This window comes from Monomorium pharaonis, chromosome 5 (assembly GCF_013373865.1).
Source record: "Monomorium pharaonis isolate MP-MQ-018 chromosome 5, ASM1337386v2, whole genome shotgun sequence".
Lineage (NCBI taxonomy): Eukaryota > Metazoa > Arthropoda > Insecta > Hymenoptera > Formicidae > Monomorium > Monomorium pharaonis.
In genome coordinates this window covers 26,820,572-26,836,667 of record NC_050471.1, presented here as the reverse complement: position 1 = coordinate 26,836,667, position 16,096 = coordinate 26,820,572, and the positions used below count along the sequence as shown (strand labels likewise).

Here is a 16,096-nt window from a genome sequence, read left to right as displayed (position 1 = left end):
CCGTTATAATGGACGTTTCCCGGCACGAGAGAGACTGCGGGCGTTAAATCTCACGCTTAACCACGCACGCGATGCTACAGCACATCCAGCACTCGATGCCGCGCTGATACCATACATCGCTTGACGAGCTTTATCATCGCCGAGGAATCCGAGCGTGAAACCCCGAAATCGGAAAAGGCGGCCCTCGAGAGAGAAGTGAGAGTTCCCGTCTCGCCTCGCCGCGCGGATCGCGCCACTGAAAATCCGTTTCACGCGATGCCGAAACTCCCCGGGAAGTTCGGAGAAAAATGCGCCCGCTCGTGTCGCCAATTTCTCTCCCGCGCACATAGCGCGCTATCGGGCTCTTTTTTTTACGCCTCGAGCGTGAAGGTTTCTATCGCCGACACATTTTTAGATTCCCCACTCGAAAGTACCGAATAAATGTCTTCCCCGCAATGCCTGTCGGAATTTTGAAAGCTTCTTTGTTACAAAAAGTAATTTTTTGTTCAAATATAAATCGCAAAACTACTAAATAAATATTTTTATATAATTAAGAATTCTATACACGGAGAGAATTTTCTTTTAAAAATTACCCTTAAAATCGTGGTAATTGTGAGACAACGTGAACCTCGAAGCATTTTACTATACCTTTAACAAAAATTATTAAAATTTGAATAAAATTTGGCAAAACTTTAGTAAATTCTACTATACTTTATTTAAATTTTATTAAAATTTTAGTAAATTCTGTTAAAAGTATAGTAAAATTCTTCGAGGTTTGCGTTGTCTCGCAATTACCACAATTTTAAGGGTAATTTTTAAGAGAAAATTCTCTCCGTGTACATAACATATTTTCATAAATTTTACTACCAACATGTCGGCTTGTGCGACGATGTTACCTAAACGCGCGATCCACGAGAAGGTGCGAGTTCCATTTGAACCTTCTCCTACGGGATTAAATTATCCCGTCTCGAAGGGGAAGCTTGTTGAACTTCCCGACGCGAGAGTGCTTCCTGGGGATTTCGCCATCGTCCGCGACCGACCGGCTGAGATCGAGAATAAGCCAACTTGCGTTGTGTCATTCTTATTTTCTGTTTCGCTGTACCACAGAAGCGCAGTCAGGTAACTCAACGAGAGAAAGGAGGGTTTATAACGCCATCGCACCACGAGTATCTGTCAGAAAGCTACTTCCTCTCTCTAGACTTGGCACGCCGACAGCTCGTTGCATGGATGTACAATTGCATATGCGTGTAGAGAGCGTGTATGAGCGCGTAGAGGAAAGTTTACTCGTACACTATGCCGTCAGTCACAAAGCACCCCGCGTAAAGCGGAGCGCTCGGGATAACGGAAAACGCGTCGAGCGTTTAAATTCTCTTTCGCTAATTTCACTTTAGTATTTACTCGAAATTGAGCGGAGATAAATATTTTTTTCTGCAGTTCGCCCGAACCTTAAGACGTCTTAAAAGTGTCCTCGAAGTGATTCTGCAAATTACCGACATTTTAAAAATTAGAAGTTATCTTTACATAATTTTAAATCCTTTTGCAATTACCATTAAACTATATATTATATTTTAAAAAGTACAAAAGACAAAAGGCAATTTTATGATAATTTTTTACAACACATTAATGTAGATATTACAAAGTGTAAAAAATATTTTTTTTTCTTTACTTGTATGAAATTGTCCTTTGAAATCTTGTAAAGCCAATTCGAAAAGATATCTTCTAAATCAAAAAATGTCGATAATTTTCTTTAAAACGTCTTATGATTTCGGGCATAATGCTCGCTAAACGAATTACCGCATAAAATTTCCTTCTAAAAGCGACCGGTTGCGTATACAAGATGTTTTTTTTCACACTTTGTTCTGTAAGAAAAATTGCAGTCGAGGTTTAATTATCGTACCCTCTTAAATTCTCAATTCACAAAGAATTAATATGAACGGTTAATTGGATCGTGATTAATTATGACTGGAAAAACGGATAATTGAACTTTTCTTTTCTTTCGGTAACATGAGCTCCACCTCCACTCAATCTCATTGCCCATTCTACGCGATGATTATCGAAAATTGCCGTCGAAAGTTCAAACGTTACCGTAACTCTTTATTCAATCAATTTCTCTTTGTTCATTGAGTCAGTATTACTTAAAAGTTGATTTAAAAATATCACTGTAAAAAACGAATGTAAGAAGAGTTCAATTATACGAGACATCCTGTATACCAACAGCAAATAAATATCCGTGAATGATTTTCGTTTAATCTTCCACGGATGTTATCTCGAATCTGACACGAAAAATAAGTACGCGCCGACTACTTTCGTCTCGACGTCGGATTTGTTTTTTTTTCGCTCGAGAAATTATGTCAGCCCCGGATACGACGATAATCTGCCCGCGGCACAAACGTACAATAAACGACGCCGCATGAACTGCATAAATGCAGTTTGAGCGCACTACTCCATGTGTCATCACGTTTCCTCTTGCTTTGCCACGAATCATAAACACATACACGTACATGCACACGCTACTGAATGTTCAATACAATTCAACAAATTTGGCACATAAAAATTTGAATTATATGTATCGATTTGTATTTTTTATGTTTAAATTTATAAAATGTATTTTATTTATATCGATTATAATTTATATCTAAATAATGAATAATTTAATAATTATAAAAAATATAATTAATATATAATATATGGAATATATAGAAAGTAATTAATTTATTATTAATTTAATATCTAATAATAATTTATAATAATACATAAATTTATATATATGTATCAAGTTATATCTTTTTTGTATTAAGATTTATAAAACTTGATTTATATCTATCATAGTATTTTTTTGTTTACAGTTAATCATTTAGAGATATAATTGTTTCTTACAAAGATTTTTTATAAACATAAAAGACGGTACTGAAGCGTTACGCTAAAATTTTTTTCGATCCGCGAGAGAAAGTGTCAATCGCACAATTAAAAGTTATTAATTCACAGCAAATACATGGCAGCCTTCTAGAATCGGTGATACGAATTAACGTCTCGAATTTCCAGCGACAATGACGCGAACGAGCAAACTCGAAATCAATCAAGCTCGAACGAAATCTCACTTTCGCTCTACGTCACAAAAAGCGCTTTACTCTCTTTATCTTTCTCTTTCTCTTTATCATTTAACAGTACAGATTTCATTGTCCTTGCGCGCGCGAGCAAACGCCGTTCAAAAATTCATGGCTAATCTGCGGTCCGGCAGTTTAAACCTTGCGGCTATAATCGATTTCCATTTTTCCCCGAAAAGCGAAAATATTTTTCAATGCACATACGCCAAATGCATACACATACGCACGCACTCACACAATGTATGCGACATCGATATCTCATAATTGCATATGCGCGAGCACATCATGCGATGCGATCGCACATCCTCTCGGTTCTTCGGAAAATCTGTGCATGCCTTTCTTTCTCTGTCACAAGTGTACTTACACACACACACACACACACACACACAACACACACGTGCATCGTGTTACATAGCGACACACGTCCAACATTTACCGATACTTCACTTTGAAATGCATCTGCATACTGCGTTTCTCGTTTTCCTCTCTTATTTTTCACGATATTTCTGCCCATGGCGTTTGTCACATTCCGTTCAACAAGTATATACCGGGAATGCTTGCCAAAAATTCAACTTGTTTGTCACCTTTAGCCAACAGGTTTCTCGTTTTCACACATTATCTTTTATGTTAAATAATGTGTACATCGATGTCGACTAATGACAGATTACATTAATGTTTATTCTTATCAATGTAGATTAATGTGAGGGTTCAGCTTATTCTTCATCTTTTTCTAATTATTATAACTAGAAAAAAAAATAAAAAGTAAGTTAAACCGAGATTAAAGTTAATCTACATCGATAGAAATGTTCTATACTTTTAATGTTCGTCACTTTTCGTTATATAAACATTAATTTCTCCATTCAATAATTTGTTGAAAATACCAATTCAATGTAACAATTGTATGCTCCATTTTTTATAGACATAATTTGGTAAAATTAAAAAGAGCCTCGTCGCTAAAATAATATTTTGCACGTTATGTGAAATACCTGTGCGTTTTTTCTTTTTTTTTTCATTAAAGACAAAATCTGTTTTGTGTTAACCGAGTCGGAGCTTCGGGTAAAAGGGTGACGGGGATCACCTCGTGAAACTCGAGCGCCATGGGCGGAAAGGTCTTAGCTAGCACCGATCGTGCAGGCATCAACGGTGGAGGCCGGCTTACCGGTCTGACGGAGGATCTGCGAACTGTTTTTCAGGGGTTGGCGTCTACATCTCGAGGGTGGAGGAAGGTTCGGTGGCCGAACGCGCTGGACTCAGGCCAGGAGACACCATCCTGGAGGTGAACGGTACACCCTTTCGCGCGGTCACCCACGAAGAGGCCCTCAAAGTAAGTCCAACTTTTCCCACTTGTCGCTGTTCTCCCTCTTCTCTTCCTCCCCTTCACGCTGAACCACCACCGTTGCTCGGTTCCTCAACTTCGCGCACGATATCTTCTAATTTTGGCGGTTCCATCAGTGTCCGCCGCCTCCGCGGGCGCGATCTCGTTAACCCGGAAGATACGGACGAGAAAATAAGGTCGTTAATTCTTCGAGACGTGAGAAATCACGGCGTTAGTTCGTTGCTTCTCCTATCGATTTTCCTCTCATCAATTTCATTACAAAATTTGCAAAATTTGTATGTACAGAGACTAATTGTCTGGACACGAGATATTGGGATTTTATAGGTTTATGTTACAGAAATTTTCATCAAATATAATTTTTTTTAGTGAATACTCGATTGGACTAAAAAAGAGTGAAAATTCGCCCTGTGCGATTTGTAATTTTAGTAAGTGAAAAATCTCTCCTATTCGGGCCTAGAGGAGTAACTTCTTACTTTTTTTAGAGTGACAGATTCGAATAATTGCACATGCTCAACTTTCATTCTGCAAAATTTAGAGACTTTGTTTATAATATATTTACGGTTGAGAAAATTATTTAAATTTTTTAACAACTTAAGATTCAGACTTACAATTTCCGGTTAATAATAATATTTAAGAATATGACTCCAGATATACAAGTTCAAAGTGTCTTGCTATCGAAATATATAATTCACAGTTTGAATTAATGATTCTCCTTCAAACACAAGTTGAAATTAGCTCGAAAGACAGAATGAATTATGGAACTTCCTCGGTTGTCATTTAGATTCGCGAACGCTTTAACGCCCACCGTCTCGATGCGAAGCAATTAGATACATTTTGTCACGGGGAAAGGCAAGAACGAGAGTGAAAACGAGCAATTAGGACCGCTCCAATTAAGAGTTTTCACGAAATCCGAATTCCCCCAACGAGTAATCACGCGAATCTGATATTTACGAGTGACCTTAGGAACCGTCTCGTCAATCTTCGACGCACTGACCCCGGCTCTCTCAACCGGATTAAAGAAAGTAGGGTAAAACGTAAAACATCCCTAAATTCGTGCGCAAATAGCTGGAAGATGGACCGCTCTGGAAATCAGCTGCTCTCTCGTCTATTCTCATCTCTTTCGCTCTATATATCAGGTTTTCTATTTATCAACGTTTCATCGTTCAGGCTATATTGCGAAGATTTACTTCCTTTTGTAACTCCTATAATTCCTTACCAACTCTTATAATCGCCATTAATTAGGGAGGAAGGATGTCGAGAGACACTTCAGTGCGGTTTTATTAATAATCCACCTTTAATTTATGGCCGTCGCACATAACATTTACTCCGAAAGTTTCCCGTTTTATGGAATGCTCTTAGGTAATAAACGTGAAAGCGACATGATTCTTTTATCACTTTCACTTTCGATAATCTATAATATCAAGATAGATTTCCATTTATAATTTTTTTACCTGCTGTATATTTAAATATATTTTAACGCTATGTATGTGTATTTCTGATCCTTCATATGTTATGTTAAATGGTACATAAAGTTATAATTATAATTTTATTTTTTGCTTTCCCTCTAACATTAATAACTTTTTATATGCGATGTATTTCAATATACACATATATATGATTTCTGTATTTTACTTAATATAATTGACATTTCAGCGAATTAGTGAGAAAAACATAAAATAAATAAAAAATGAATAGTAATAAACAAAAATTTTACAGATTGCACATCTTGTTTTGAATAATAACATTTTAAAACATCACATATAACTAATGTTAATTTTTATGTAGCTGATAATAATGTAATCGTACCATTTCATATTAAATTTTTATACTCTTATCAGAAGAAATTTATTGTAGAATATTTTACATTTATTTTGTATAGATATTTGCAATTAAAATAAAAAGATTCAATCAATATTTTTTTATAAAATCTTTCCTTAAATTGTATTGCAACAATTTTTATTACAATAAATGATATTAATGTAAGACTAATAAGTAATAATAGTAAGACTAATAATCGACATAAATAATTGTATATTTATTACAAAAATAAATTCTCAAGCCAGTTTTATTTCAATGTTCTTATTTTTTCAACATTCTTATATATTAAGTATTTGATTCTTTTTCAATAATTATTAATAAAATAAAATAATGATTCCTTGTACTTCTTAAATTATTTTAAGATCCGATAATTTAGCGGTAACTTTTTATAACATGTTACAAAAAGACTATAATAAATTAATTTGTTATTAGTGAAAAGTGTTAAACAGTAATAGGAAATATTAAGCTACAATTTTTAATGTTTACTTAGAAGTTTATAAAATAAAAAAAAGTCTCTTACGCAGTGCATAAAATTAAAAATAGAATTCTATCTTTATTTTTCTCTATCTATCTCTCTTTCAAACAAATTGCGGAGTGTCTAAAATAGATTTAAAGATTGACGCCACGGTTCTTGCGCGGTATTTGCGATATGCGATGAATTTCCGCAGATCACGCGGGGGGTACGTTGCATGTCACAACGTTGAAGTACTGTCAAAGGACGCCCTTTGATCCGCAGGGTAAACGATTGAAGGGAATATCATTGTTCGGTTAACATGCGCTTGACATTCACTTGAAGTAGCAAACACTAAGCGAATATATATTCGCATATAAAGTTAAACATCCCTTTGTCCTTGTCTCTTACCCTCCCAAAGTGTCGTGTAAGATGATTAAAACGTACAATTATACCTCATTATATCCGAATGCAAAATTGAACAATTTGAAATTGAAAGTAAACTTTCCAGCTCGTATGCGTGCATGTGTTTGTGTGAATTTTAATGCGGCAAAATCGAGGAAGTTCCCAACTTAAATTAGCGCCGTTAACGAGAAGGTGGGAGAGTCAATTTCGAGATAAATTTCCAAATCGACAGGCCGTAACGCGTGCGGTTTTGAACTACTCGTGATGGAAATATCGAAAGAACGCGAGAATCAATTTAAAATTGAAATTGAAAGTTGGTGAAAAATGCGAAGATTTGTTTTCGATCGCGCGAATGAAAATTCACGGCTTGAAAATGTTTTCAACGACACCGAATTGAACACTTGAAGATCTCATATGATTCTCGACGAGCCTTGAGTTTATGGGTGACCCGATAGTTGTCCATTCTCGCGGCAATCTTTTGTTTTACACCTCTCAAATAGAGTCCCACGAGAATATGTATGTAGCTATACGCGGAAGATAGTCGGGAAGATAGTCAATTTACACTACAGAGAGTACTCGCAGCTATTCTACGAACGACTCACTTCGCGTAGTAACGGTTCTCCGATTTTTCACGCAACCTGCCAACCTCGTTGCTGCACGTTTGTACTCTTGCTGTCGAACGTCAAAGATCCTTTCAATTTTTTGTACATAAACTTGAACTTTAATTCCATTATATATTTGTATTATTCATTCATCAAGCGTTTCTTAAATAAATTATCGTTTATGATAACAAATTTTTCATATAAAAACGTATATGAATGTATATAAAATTTAAGTTTATTTTCGTACTCTCATAATCTCTGTGCAAAAATAGAAAAAATAAAGAAAAGAGAAATTAAAAAATGATGAAAATAATTTTAATATTGTTTATTCTATAAAAAGCGAAAGGAAACAAGAAAGTATAATCATACATAACTGTAATGAAAATTAAACTATAACTAAATAAATAAAATTATATAAATTATTTTTTTATTATTACTTTTATTTCTTCTCCACTTATATGAATAAAAATTATACAAGAGAAGCCGCATGTAAACATATTTCATATCTAATTATATAATTTTATGTGAAAAATTTTTTTACAGGATTATGGTTGTCGATTTAATTATTAAACATTTCGAACAGAATTGTAGGAGCAGTAAAATCTTTACAATTTACGAGTAAATAAGAAATTCTAGAGATAAAAATTGAAATATTTTGAATAGAGAAGTAGTTTTCTTAAAATTCCTTCCACTTCGTATTTCGCTTATTTTATTTATATTTCGTATTTTTATTTAACAGCAATGATTGCGCGTATGTACACTTTCGAGTATTTTATTTATCTTGTTGCCTGCACGGTGCTCGCCATACACTTTTCCACATATACGCGACGTGAAGAAACGCTAAGGAACTGCGCGAATCGATCGTAGAACGAAAGCAAGGATATAGGTCGAGTTCTAGAGACTTAGGCCGATGATATTCCGGAAAAATTGCTGTCACGGGAGGGTGAGCGAATGGGTCGTGGCGATCTATATCCATCCTGATTGCCCTTCCTCGCATCTTCTACGATACGTGCTTTCTTACCGAGTCCTATCGATCGACTATATACCCTCGGTCGCGATGTAAACTTTATGTGCGATTTAAAAATATGTAGCAAACCCGCTAATTAAAGTCTTGTAATATCTCCGTGTCTTTCTTCTTCTTCTCTGCCTTTTTATTCTGACATATGTGTGTCAGAAATTTTAACACAATGTGTGTGTGTGTTAAAACAAACGCTATTTCTCTGTTGAATTTTCGCAATCTTTCTTACAATAATAATAATACATACAATAATAAGTGTATACTAAAAATACTAAAAATAATAAATAAAATAATAATAATAATACAAAAAATACAAGACCGTCAATTTGAAAAAATACTTATTGCAAATTTCATTTTAATTTTCTAAATTACCTTGTAAATTTGTTCTGCAATATTTTGCGAGAAGACTTTTTCCATTTCATTAATTATTAAAATTATCGCGTTCCTCTCAAATGCGTTCCTAAATTGTACCTCATCAATATTTAATATCAGCAATAGTGATAGAAATATAAAATAAATCAGAAAATGATGTAGAGCAATGAAAATAATATAAATATAATAATACAATAAATAAAAGTCCATACCAATTTTGAAGAAATGACGCAAATTTTATACGGAATAAACCATCTCTCGGTTTCGTAAATTCGTTCTACGATATTTCGCGAAAAGGATCTCTCCGTTATTAATTAATTATCAAATTTGCATGTATCATTCTTGAAATAAATCTTCGAGCTGCCGCGCGAAGACTTTTAAGCTCCCCAATCGCATTTAGCATTTCGAAGATAAAATAGTGCAACTGAGAACAGAATAATACTCTAATGGAATGTTTCTTTCATTTTGTCAATGTCATATTCTCGCCGGTATTCTCATTTCGATTCAACTTTGATCATGCCAGTCTCGCGAAATTCGATGAATCTTCCAGGACGTCGGCGTCATCTTTTATTCAGCGAGATGTCTCACGCTCTCGCGACAGCTGAATAAGAGAACTAATATCCATGTGACACACGTGAAAATGATCTACATCCCTCGCTCGAAAATTGACGTAAGACGCATTTTCCCGTATTTGCGGCACACGCGATATAGGATGGTTTTTCAATTCGTGACGCGCAGTCAGTTTGCATATGCACTGGAGGAAAAAAGGGTCAAAATATCAACAAGCAAATGTTACCTCTAATATTTTTTCTTCGATATATTTACTGATTACAAAAAAAGCTGTAATGGCAAAATACACATCTCTGTGAAATCTACATCTCTTTTCTCTTTTATTAAATTAATTTATTTGCTAAAAATAAAATTGTATTTTGCTGCATTAAAATAAAGATTCCGTTGAATAAATTTAACGTCTCGCCAATAAATTTACAAATACCTCTTTCTCAGTGTGATTTTAAATATTGTAAAAGGGAGGAGTCCCACGTAAATATCAATACCAATAATTTCAGATAAACATTAATTTCATAATCGATTCAGAGCGCATAATAAACGGGCGTCACAAATAAGCAAATTCGAACAAACGATTAATTTTGTTAATAGAAGTATTAATAAATAAAAAAAAAAAAAGTACTCGTCACCGCCAAAATGAGACACGTCGAGCTCGTTGAAACGGCGAGCGAGGAAATCCCTTCCCTATTGCGTGCAAGAATTTGGGAGGTTCGGGGTGAGACTAGGTCTTGTCTCCGGCATCGATCACCGTAAACAGGATTAAATCGCTTTGTCCAAGTCGTAAGAGGGAGAGGGGGAGGCCATAAAGGATAACGGTGGCGGCGAGACTCGTTATCTCGTAACGGCTCGTCAACGAGATGCTCGCAAGAAGCGATTGCATCAGGACGCGTTTGCTACGCAAACAACACATTCAACCGGGGAGCCCTACCGCTTCTCTCTTTGCCCCTTCTCATTTCCTTTTCCTATGTTACTATTCTCGAACGACGACGATGACAATGTTGACGAAGACGAGGGGGCGAGAGCGACGTAACGGCGCCAAGCGTCCCGGCGCCCTCCGGCCAACCTCCTGTCATTTCTCCTCTCTTTACGTAATACGAGCCTTCCGCGGATGCGGCTGTGCTTTTCCTCGAAAGGGAGAAAGGCAACCGCGCTTAACTGAACGCGCCTCACCACCGGAATGAAAAAAAGTTTCATCGGGAAGCCTTAATTATGCAGAACCTCGTTACGCATGACGTTATAGTTCGTGATATCCTTTAATTATGGATAATTTCACGAAGAAGTTAAAATTCCGTTATTATTAACGCGCTATTTTTTGACTCACATTTTGAATCAATTTTTTATTGATGCATACACAAATCTAATGTATAATGTATAAGTTAATTATGTCTGTATGTCGAATAAGTTTTTAATTTCGCGTAAGGAGACTCTGAAACAATTCTATGAATTCTTGAAAGATTCTTTCCCAAAAACCCTCTTGCAGATACTATGTATATGTATATTTCAAGAATTTGTGGAATTCCCTTGCCAAGATTCCTCTTACATAAAATTTGAAATATTTAAGCAAATATATATGTAATACAAAATATAAATTTACATAAATAATAGAATGTATCTCTTTAGTTCATTGCAGAATTTAAAGGCCTTATATACTTCACATACATAATCAATAATTGTGTGTGGTTAGTTGGGAAGTAACTCGTTACTCATAACAAAGTTATAGATAAATTTTTTCTCAACAATTGTAACTTAACTTAATTACATTTTCTGTAATTAATATATATCGTTCACACATATTTATTATAAGATTAAAAAAATCTTTTAATAATCTTATAGATGAAGTATCGTTAATTAACAAGTCTAATTAATTAATCTCAAATTTTAAGATTCGTACAGAATTTTTCCTTTCAAGCTTGAAAATACAACTTCTATTTAGTAATAATTGCTCTCTCTAGTACAGATACAAGAAGAGCAAATTTCCGCGATGTCAGTCTATAAAAGTCGACTCTTCAGAACGTCGCGAGCTGTATCTCCTATAATTTATCATCGATAGCGGTGAGACACGCGATCGGAGTCGATCCGGTTGACCCAGAAAGCGATTTTCGTCGGCTAAAGCGATCAGAGCGATATCCGCCGGATGGCATCGTAACTCGCGGATCGCTGGTATAGGCAACCACTTCCGAATGGCCAAAAGTATTATGGCACGCGAGCTTCTCGCGAACGACAGCGCGAGAAATGGCAACGGTGGCTCTCGAACGTGATAACACGATAGTATCGAGCTCTAGCCGAGCGGCTTCGACGTCCCGTCTCATGAATTATTTATTTAATCGGCCGTGCGGAGATGGACGCCGATCACGAAGCTGAATCGGCTGGCGCCACGAGCATTCCATCTGTTCTCGACAGCCAATCTGATATTAATTTCCCTTCGTATGCGACGCTACAGGATGTGAGTTTACGCGACTGCGGAGTCTCTAAGATGTAGATAGATACTTAAGATTGATCGGCATTATCGAACGCTGTTGGCCGCCGGCCAAATGGAAATGGGGGGAAAAATGACATATTTCTACGTGACAGATCTGATTGAGAAACAGAGACCTCAGCGTTTCCTACATGACACAAATACAAACTGTTGGAAGATAAATAAAAATTCAAGGAGCTAATATACGAGTAACAATTACTTGGCATTGTTTAAATTCTTATTACCATAATATAATTACAGGACAAAATTCAGGAATCAAAATGTAGTTAATAATTGGCCAGCTTTAAACTATTACATCTAAAACTACTGTTTTTCCGAAGTAAAGATTTATAAATAACAATTTCGCTTAATTTTTCTGTAGTATTATTTAAGTTGTAGATTTGAAGTTGGATTGGTTAATTGATAAATTAATTATTTCTTAATTAAAGGCAAATATATTTTTATCAAAGAAAAAATTTAGACGTCAAAACATATAAAAATTCGCAAATAAAATCTTACACATTGAGAAAAATAAATAAAAATTTTAAAAACGATATACATTTTTATTCATCCTATTCATAAAAAAATCAAGAAAAGGAAACAAAAATGAGCCAGTATATATTTTCTTTTCATATAGCTTCCATATGTTAACAGCAGAAAGCGGCGAGATACCACAGAGTTTAGAAAAGTTAATAGAACCTAATAAATGTTCAAACACTCGCCGAATTTCGGAAATTCCATTTGCGAGTGTTTGCAATGCTCCGCATGTAAAACAGTACGTCCAATTCGTGCGGCGCAACGCGAACGGGGTGGTAGATCGGATGGGGAAATGGGGGTAGACACGCGGTTTTACGATACGACGCATGGTCCCGAAAGGCGCATCTCCGGGAAGATCGAGTCCGCGGCGGCGGCGGCGGCGGCGGCGAATGCACTCACGAAATGCGATTCCGCCATCGTCGCGGAAATGAGACGGCGTTTTTACGTTTCCTCGCTGTAACGGGTTACGAGCGACGGGAAAACGGAAAATCACCGTTTCCCGTATGCCGCTCGCGTCGCGTTACGGGAGAGACGAGGGTGGGAAACTCGCGCATATATTAACGGAATACGAAAAATCGCGAGATCCTAGGGAACCATCGCGATCCGGGCCGGGTCAAGGATAGGGTAGGATGTGACGTCACGGGCTCTGCCAGGAGGATCGATATCCTGCTGGCCGCCGAGTGGCGTCACATCGCCGCGAAACACGTCTCCGTTGGTTTCCCCTCGTTAACCTCATCTATTTTACGTATAAACGGTCCACTTTCGACGCTCCGACGTTCTTCATTAACTGGACCCCCTGCCGCATGTCTTGCATGTCTCCTTCGCGAGACAACGATCTTAAAGCGTCCGAACCATCCTTTATTATTTCCCTCACTTTCCTTTTCCGCTGTCGGGAATAATTTTTGTTTCTATGAAATTTATCTACACACGTATATATTCGGTTTTTATTGTGTTACCATGCTCTTTTGTAGAGATGTATTATAACTGAATATACTGGGACTTTGGAAATTATATGTAGATACTTTCTTCGCAAAATTTTTCCTACTGATTCTTTCAAAATTGTACAACCGACAAATTTTTGTCATGCAATAACAAACTACAATATTAACTAATAATAAAACTATACAAAATTTCAAATATCAATTCCTCTTTATGATTCAAAGGGTTTAAATATTAAATTAATTAATTGCGAACGCATCAGTATTAATGTTAAACTACTACAACTAATTTTATTAGTAAAAGATTCTTTAAATGCTGATTTGAATAATATTAATATTTCTTGCTTTGATTATTCTAGAAGTCATAAACTAAAAGATAACTAAATCTCCGTCGCAAATGCTCAAAGAATTCGCAAATTTCTCATTCCTTGAAGAGACTGAAAGATCAAATTACTTGAAAATCGTATATATTTACTTTTGATATTTGTTTGTAACAAAACTGAATAAATGTACAAAAATAAAAGTTCGAGAGATATTTATACAAAGATATATTTATATAAAGAGTAAAATATATATATAAGTATATTAAAGTATACACTTTATTTATTTTGCAATGATATCATCTTTCGGTAATCCAATCATGATAAATTTTAACTAAAAATCTTCAGGAGAATCTTTTTGTTATCAGAACCTCTACAAAACAGATCGACTAAAAATTAACAATGACAGTTATAATCAATGATAAACTTAAATATAAAGAAATTAAACTCTTTTAATAATAGCTGCTAGTTTATTAACGACATATCACAGTGCCTTTAGAAAAGAAACAAAAAATACTTCATCTACACACACTTATATAACTATTAATAAAAATCATATATTCTTCTACTCCTAATGTGTTGCATTAAAATACTACTAAACCTTCACTTTCTACATTTATTCACGTTGCGATAAAAAATTAGCAAAGATTTCCAACAATCCAGTTCTCTTAACTCCGTTATTCCTTGCCGTTTTTTCGTTCCTTTAAAAAACGTTCTACCTTCAATGCTGTGCAGATTAATTTTTGTTATCATTTTAAGGACTACCGGCCACGCCGACGTCCCTGTTCTGTCCCGTCCCATAATATTACACTACGTTTTTCACGCTCTGACAGATGCTGAAGTCCTGCAGGACTCTGAGCATGACGGTACGAGGACCCGCCTTGGATCCCCGCTGCCGGGGCGGTCACCCCGTGTGGTCGTCGTCGGGCCGCCAGCAGTCCTGCAGCTGGATGGACCGCCAAGGCCGTCCGGCGTCCCCGCCGCCCCTTCATCCGCCCCGCGATTCCCGCTACGGACCGAGGACGCGGAAGGTCGAGCTGTGCATCGAACCCGGCCAATCTCTAGGCCTGATGATCCGTGGCGGCCTCGAATACGGCCTCGGAATCTACGTGACGGGCGTTGATAAGGACAGCGTCGCCGATCGCGCCGGGCTCCTCGTAAGAATCGCTTTTCCGCTAGATCAGGATCTCTCTCGGGGGAGGCGTCCCCCGACAGATCCCCGGGAAACAAATGCGACCAGTTCAAGCGTAATTTCAAGCGAAAAAAATGCAAACTGCATTTTTTTTTTATGTAATGTGATTGACAAATGTCTATTAATACTTATGTGTTCCTTTGTTCATATATGTAGCATTGTTTTCAGAATAATTATATAACGAGTATTAATTTCATCGTGACATCGCACTGTTTAGGATCATCAATTAATCTATTATTCGAGACCGGAGCTCTAATATGAGACGTTATCGAATGACCGCAGGTGGGCGATCAGATCATCGAGGTGAACGGGCAGAACTTCGAGGAGGCGACGCACGACGAGGCTGTTCAGATACTGAAGACCAACAAGAGGATGAGCCTGCTGATACGTGACGTTGGCAAAGTGCCCCATTCGTGTACCACCAGCCAGCCTATAGTTGTCCCGACCACCCGATACCCTGAGCACGATCCCTTACTGCTGGAAAGCCCCGGGAATCATCGTCCACCCAGTCCAGTGTAAGTTACAAATATGAATTTAATGTGTTATATAAATTTAAAAAATAGAAACAAAAAAATATTCTTTGAAACAGTCAAACGAAACTGTTTATTAAAGCTAAAGAAATATTGGTAAACAAAAAGTGGATTGATAAAATATCTTGAAAACAAAACGTTGAAATTATATAATTCTTCTTTACTTAATATGTGTGATCGAAACAATTATCAAAAAATTAATAATTTACAAAATATTTTATACTTAAAAATTAAAAAGTTTAAAGTCAAAATAAAGTATAAAATATTTCGCAAATACGTGAGAAAAAATCACTTAATTCCATTTAAAAATAGCCTCCATAATTTCAAAAAATAGATTTTTTTGAAAATCTATTTTTTACTATTATTTGTTCCTCTCTACATCATAGATAGAACTTCTGTATAATTTATTTTTCAAATATTTTATCATGCAATACTTTTTACTCATCTTGCACAAAAAATAATCACTGAAAAA

At 36.1% G+C, this 16,096-nt stretch overlaps 1 protein-coding gene across 6 annotated transcripts in view; it reads left to right on the top strand.

Annotated features, from left to right (window-relative positions):
* LOC105833943 (whirlin) overlaps positions 1 to 16,096 on the top strand; it is a 100,976-nt gene that overhangs the window by 30,543 nt on the left and 54,337 nt on the right. For 4 of the 6 annotated variants that reach the window (XM_012676065.3, XM_012676059.3, XM_036287647.1 and 1 more), the window contains exons 4-7: positions 1,087 to 1,098; positions 4,277 to 4,407; positions 14,736 to 15,059; positions 15,377 to 15,609. In XM_012676065.3, the coding sequence (XP_012531519.2) occupies positions 1,087 to 1,098; positions 4,277 to 4,407; positions 14,736 to 15,059; positions 15,377 to 15,609 (700 nt within the window). The remainder of the gene's footprint in view (positions 1 to 1,086; positions 1,099 to 4,276; positions 4,408 to 14,735; positions 15,060 to 15,376; positions 15,610 to 16,096) is intronic. The other 2 variants (XM_036287646.1, XM_012676064.3) reach the window with 1 other exon arrangement.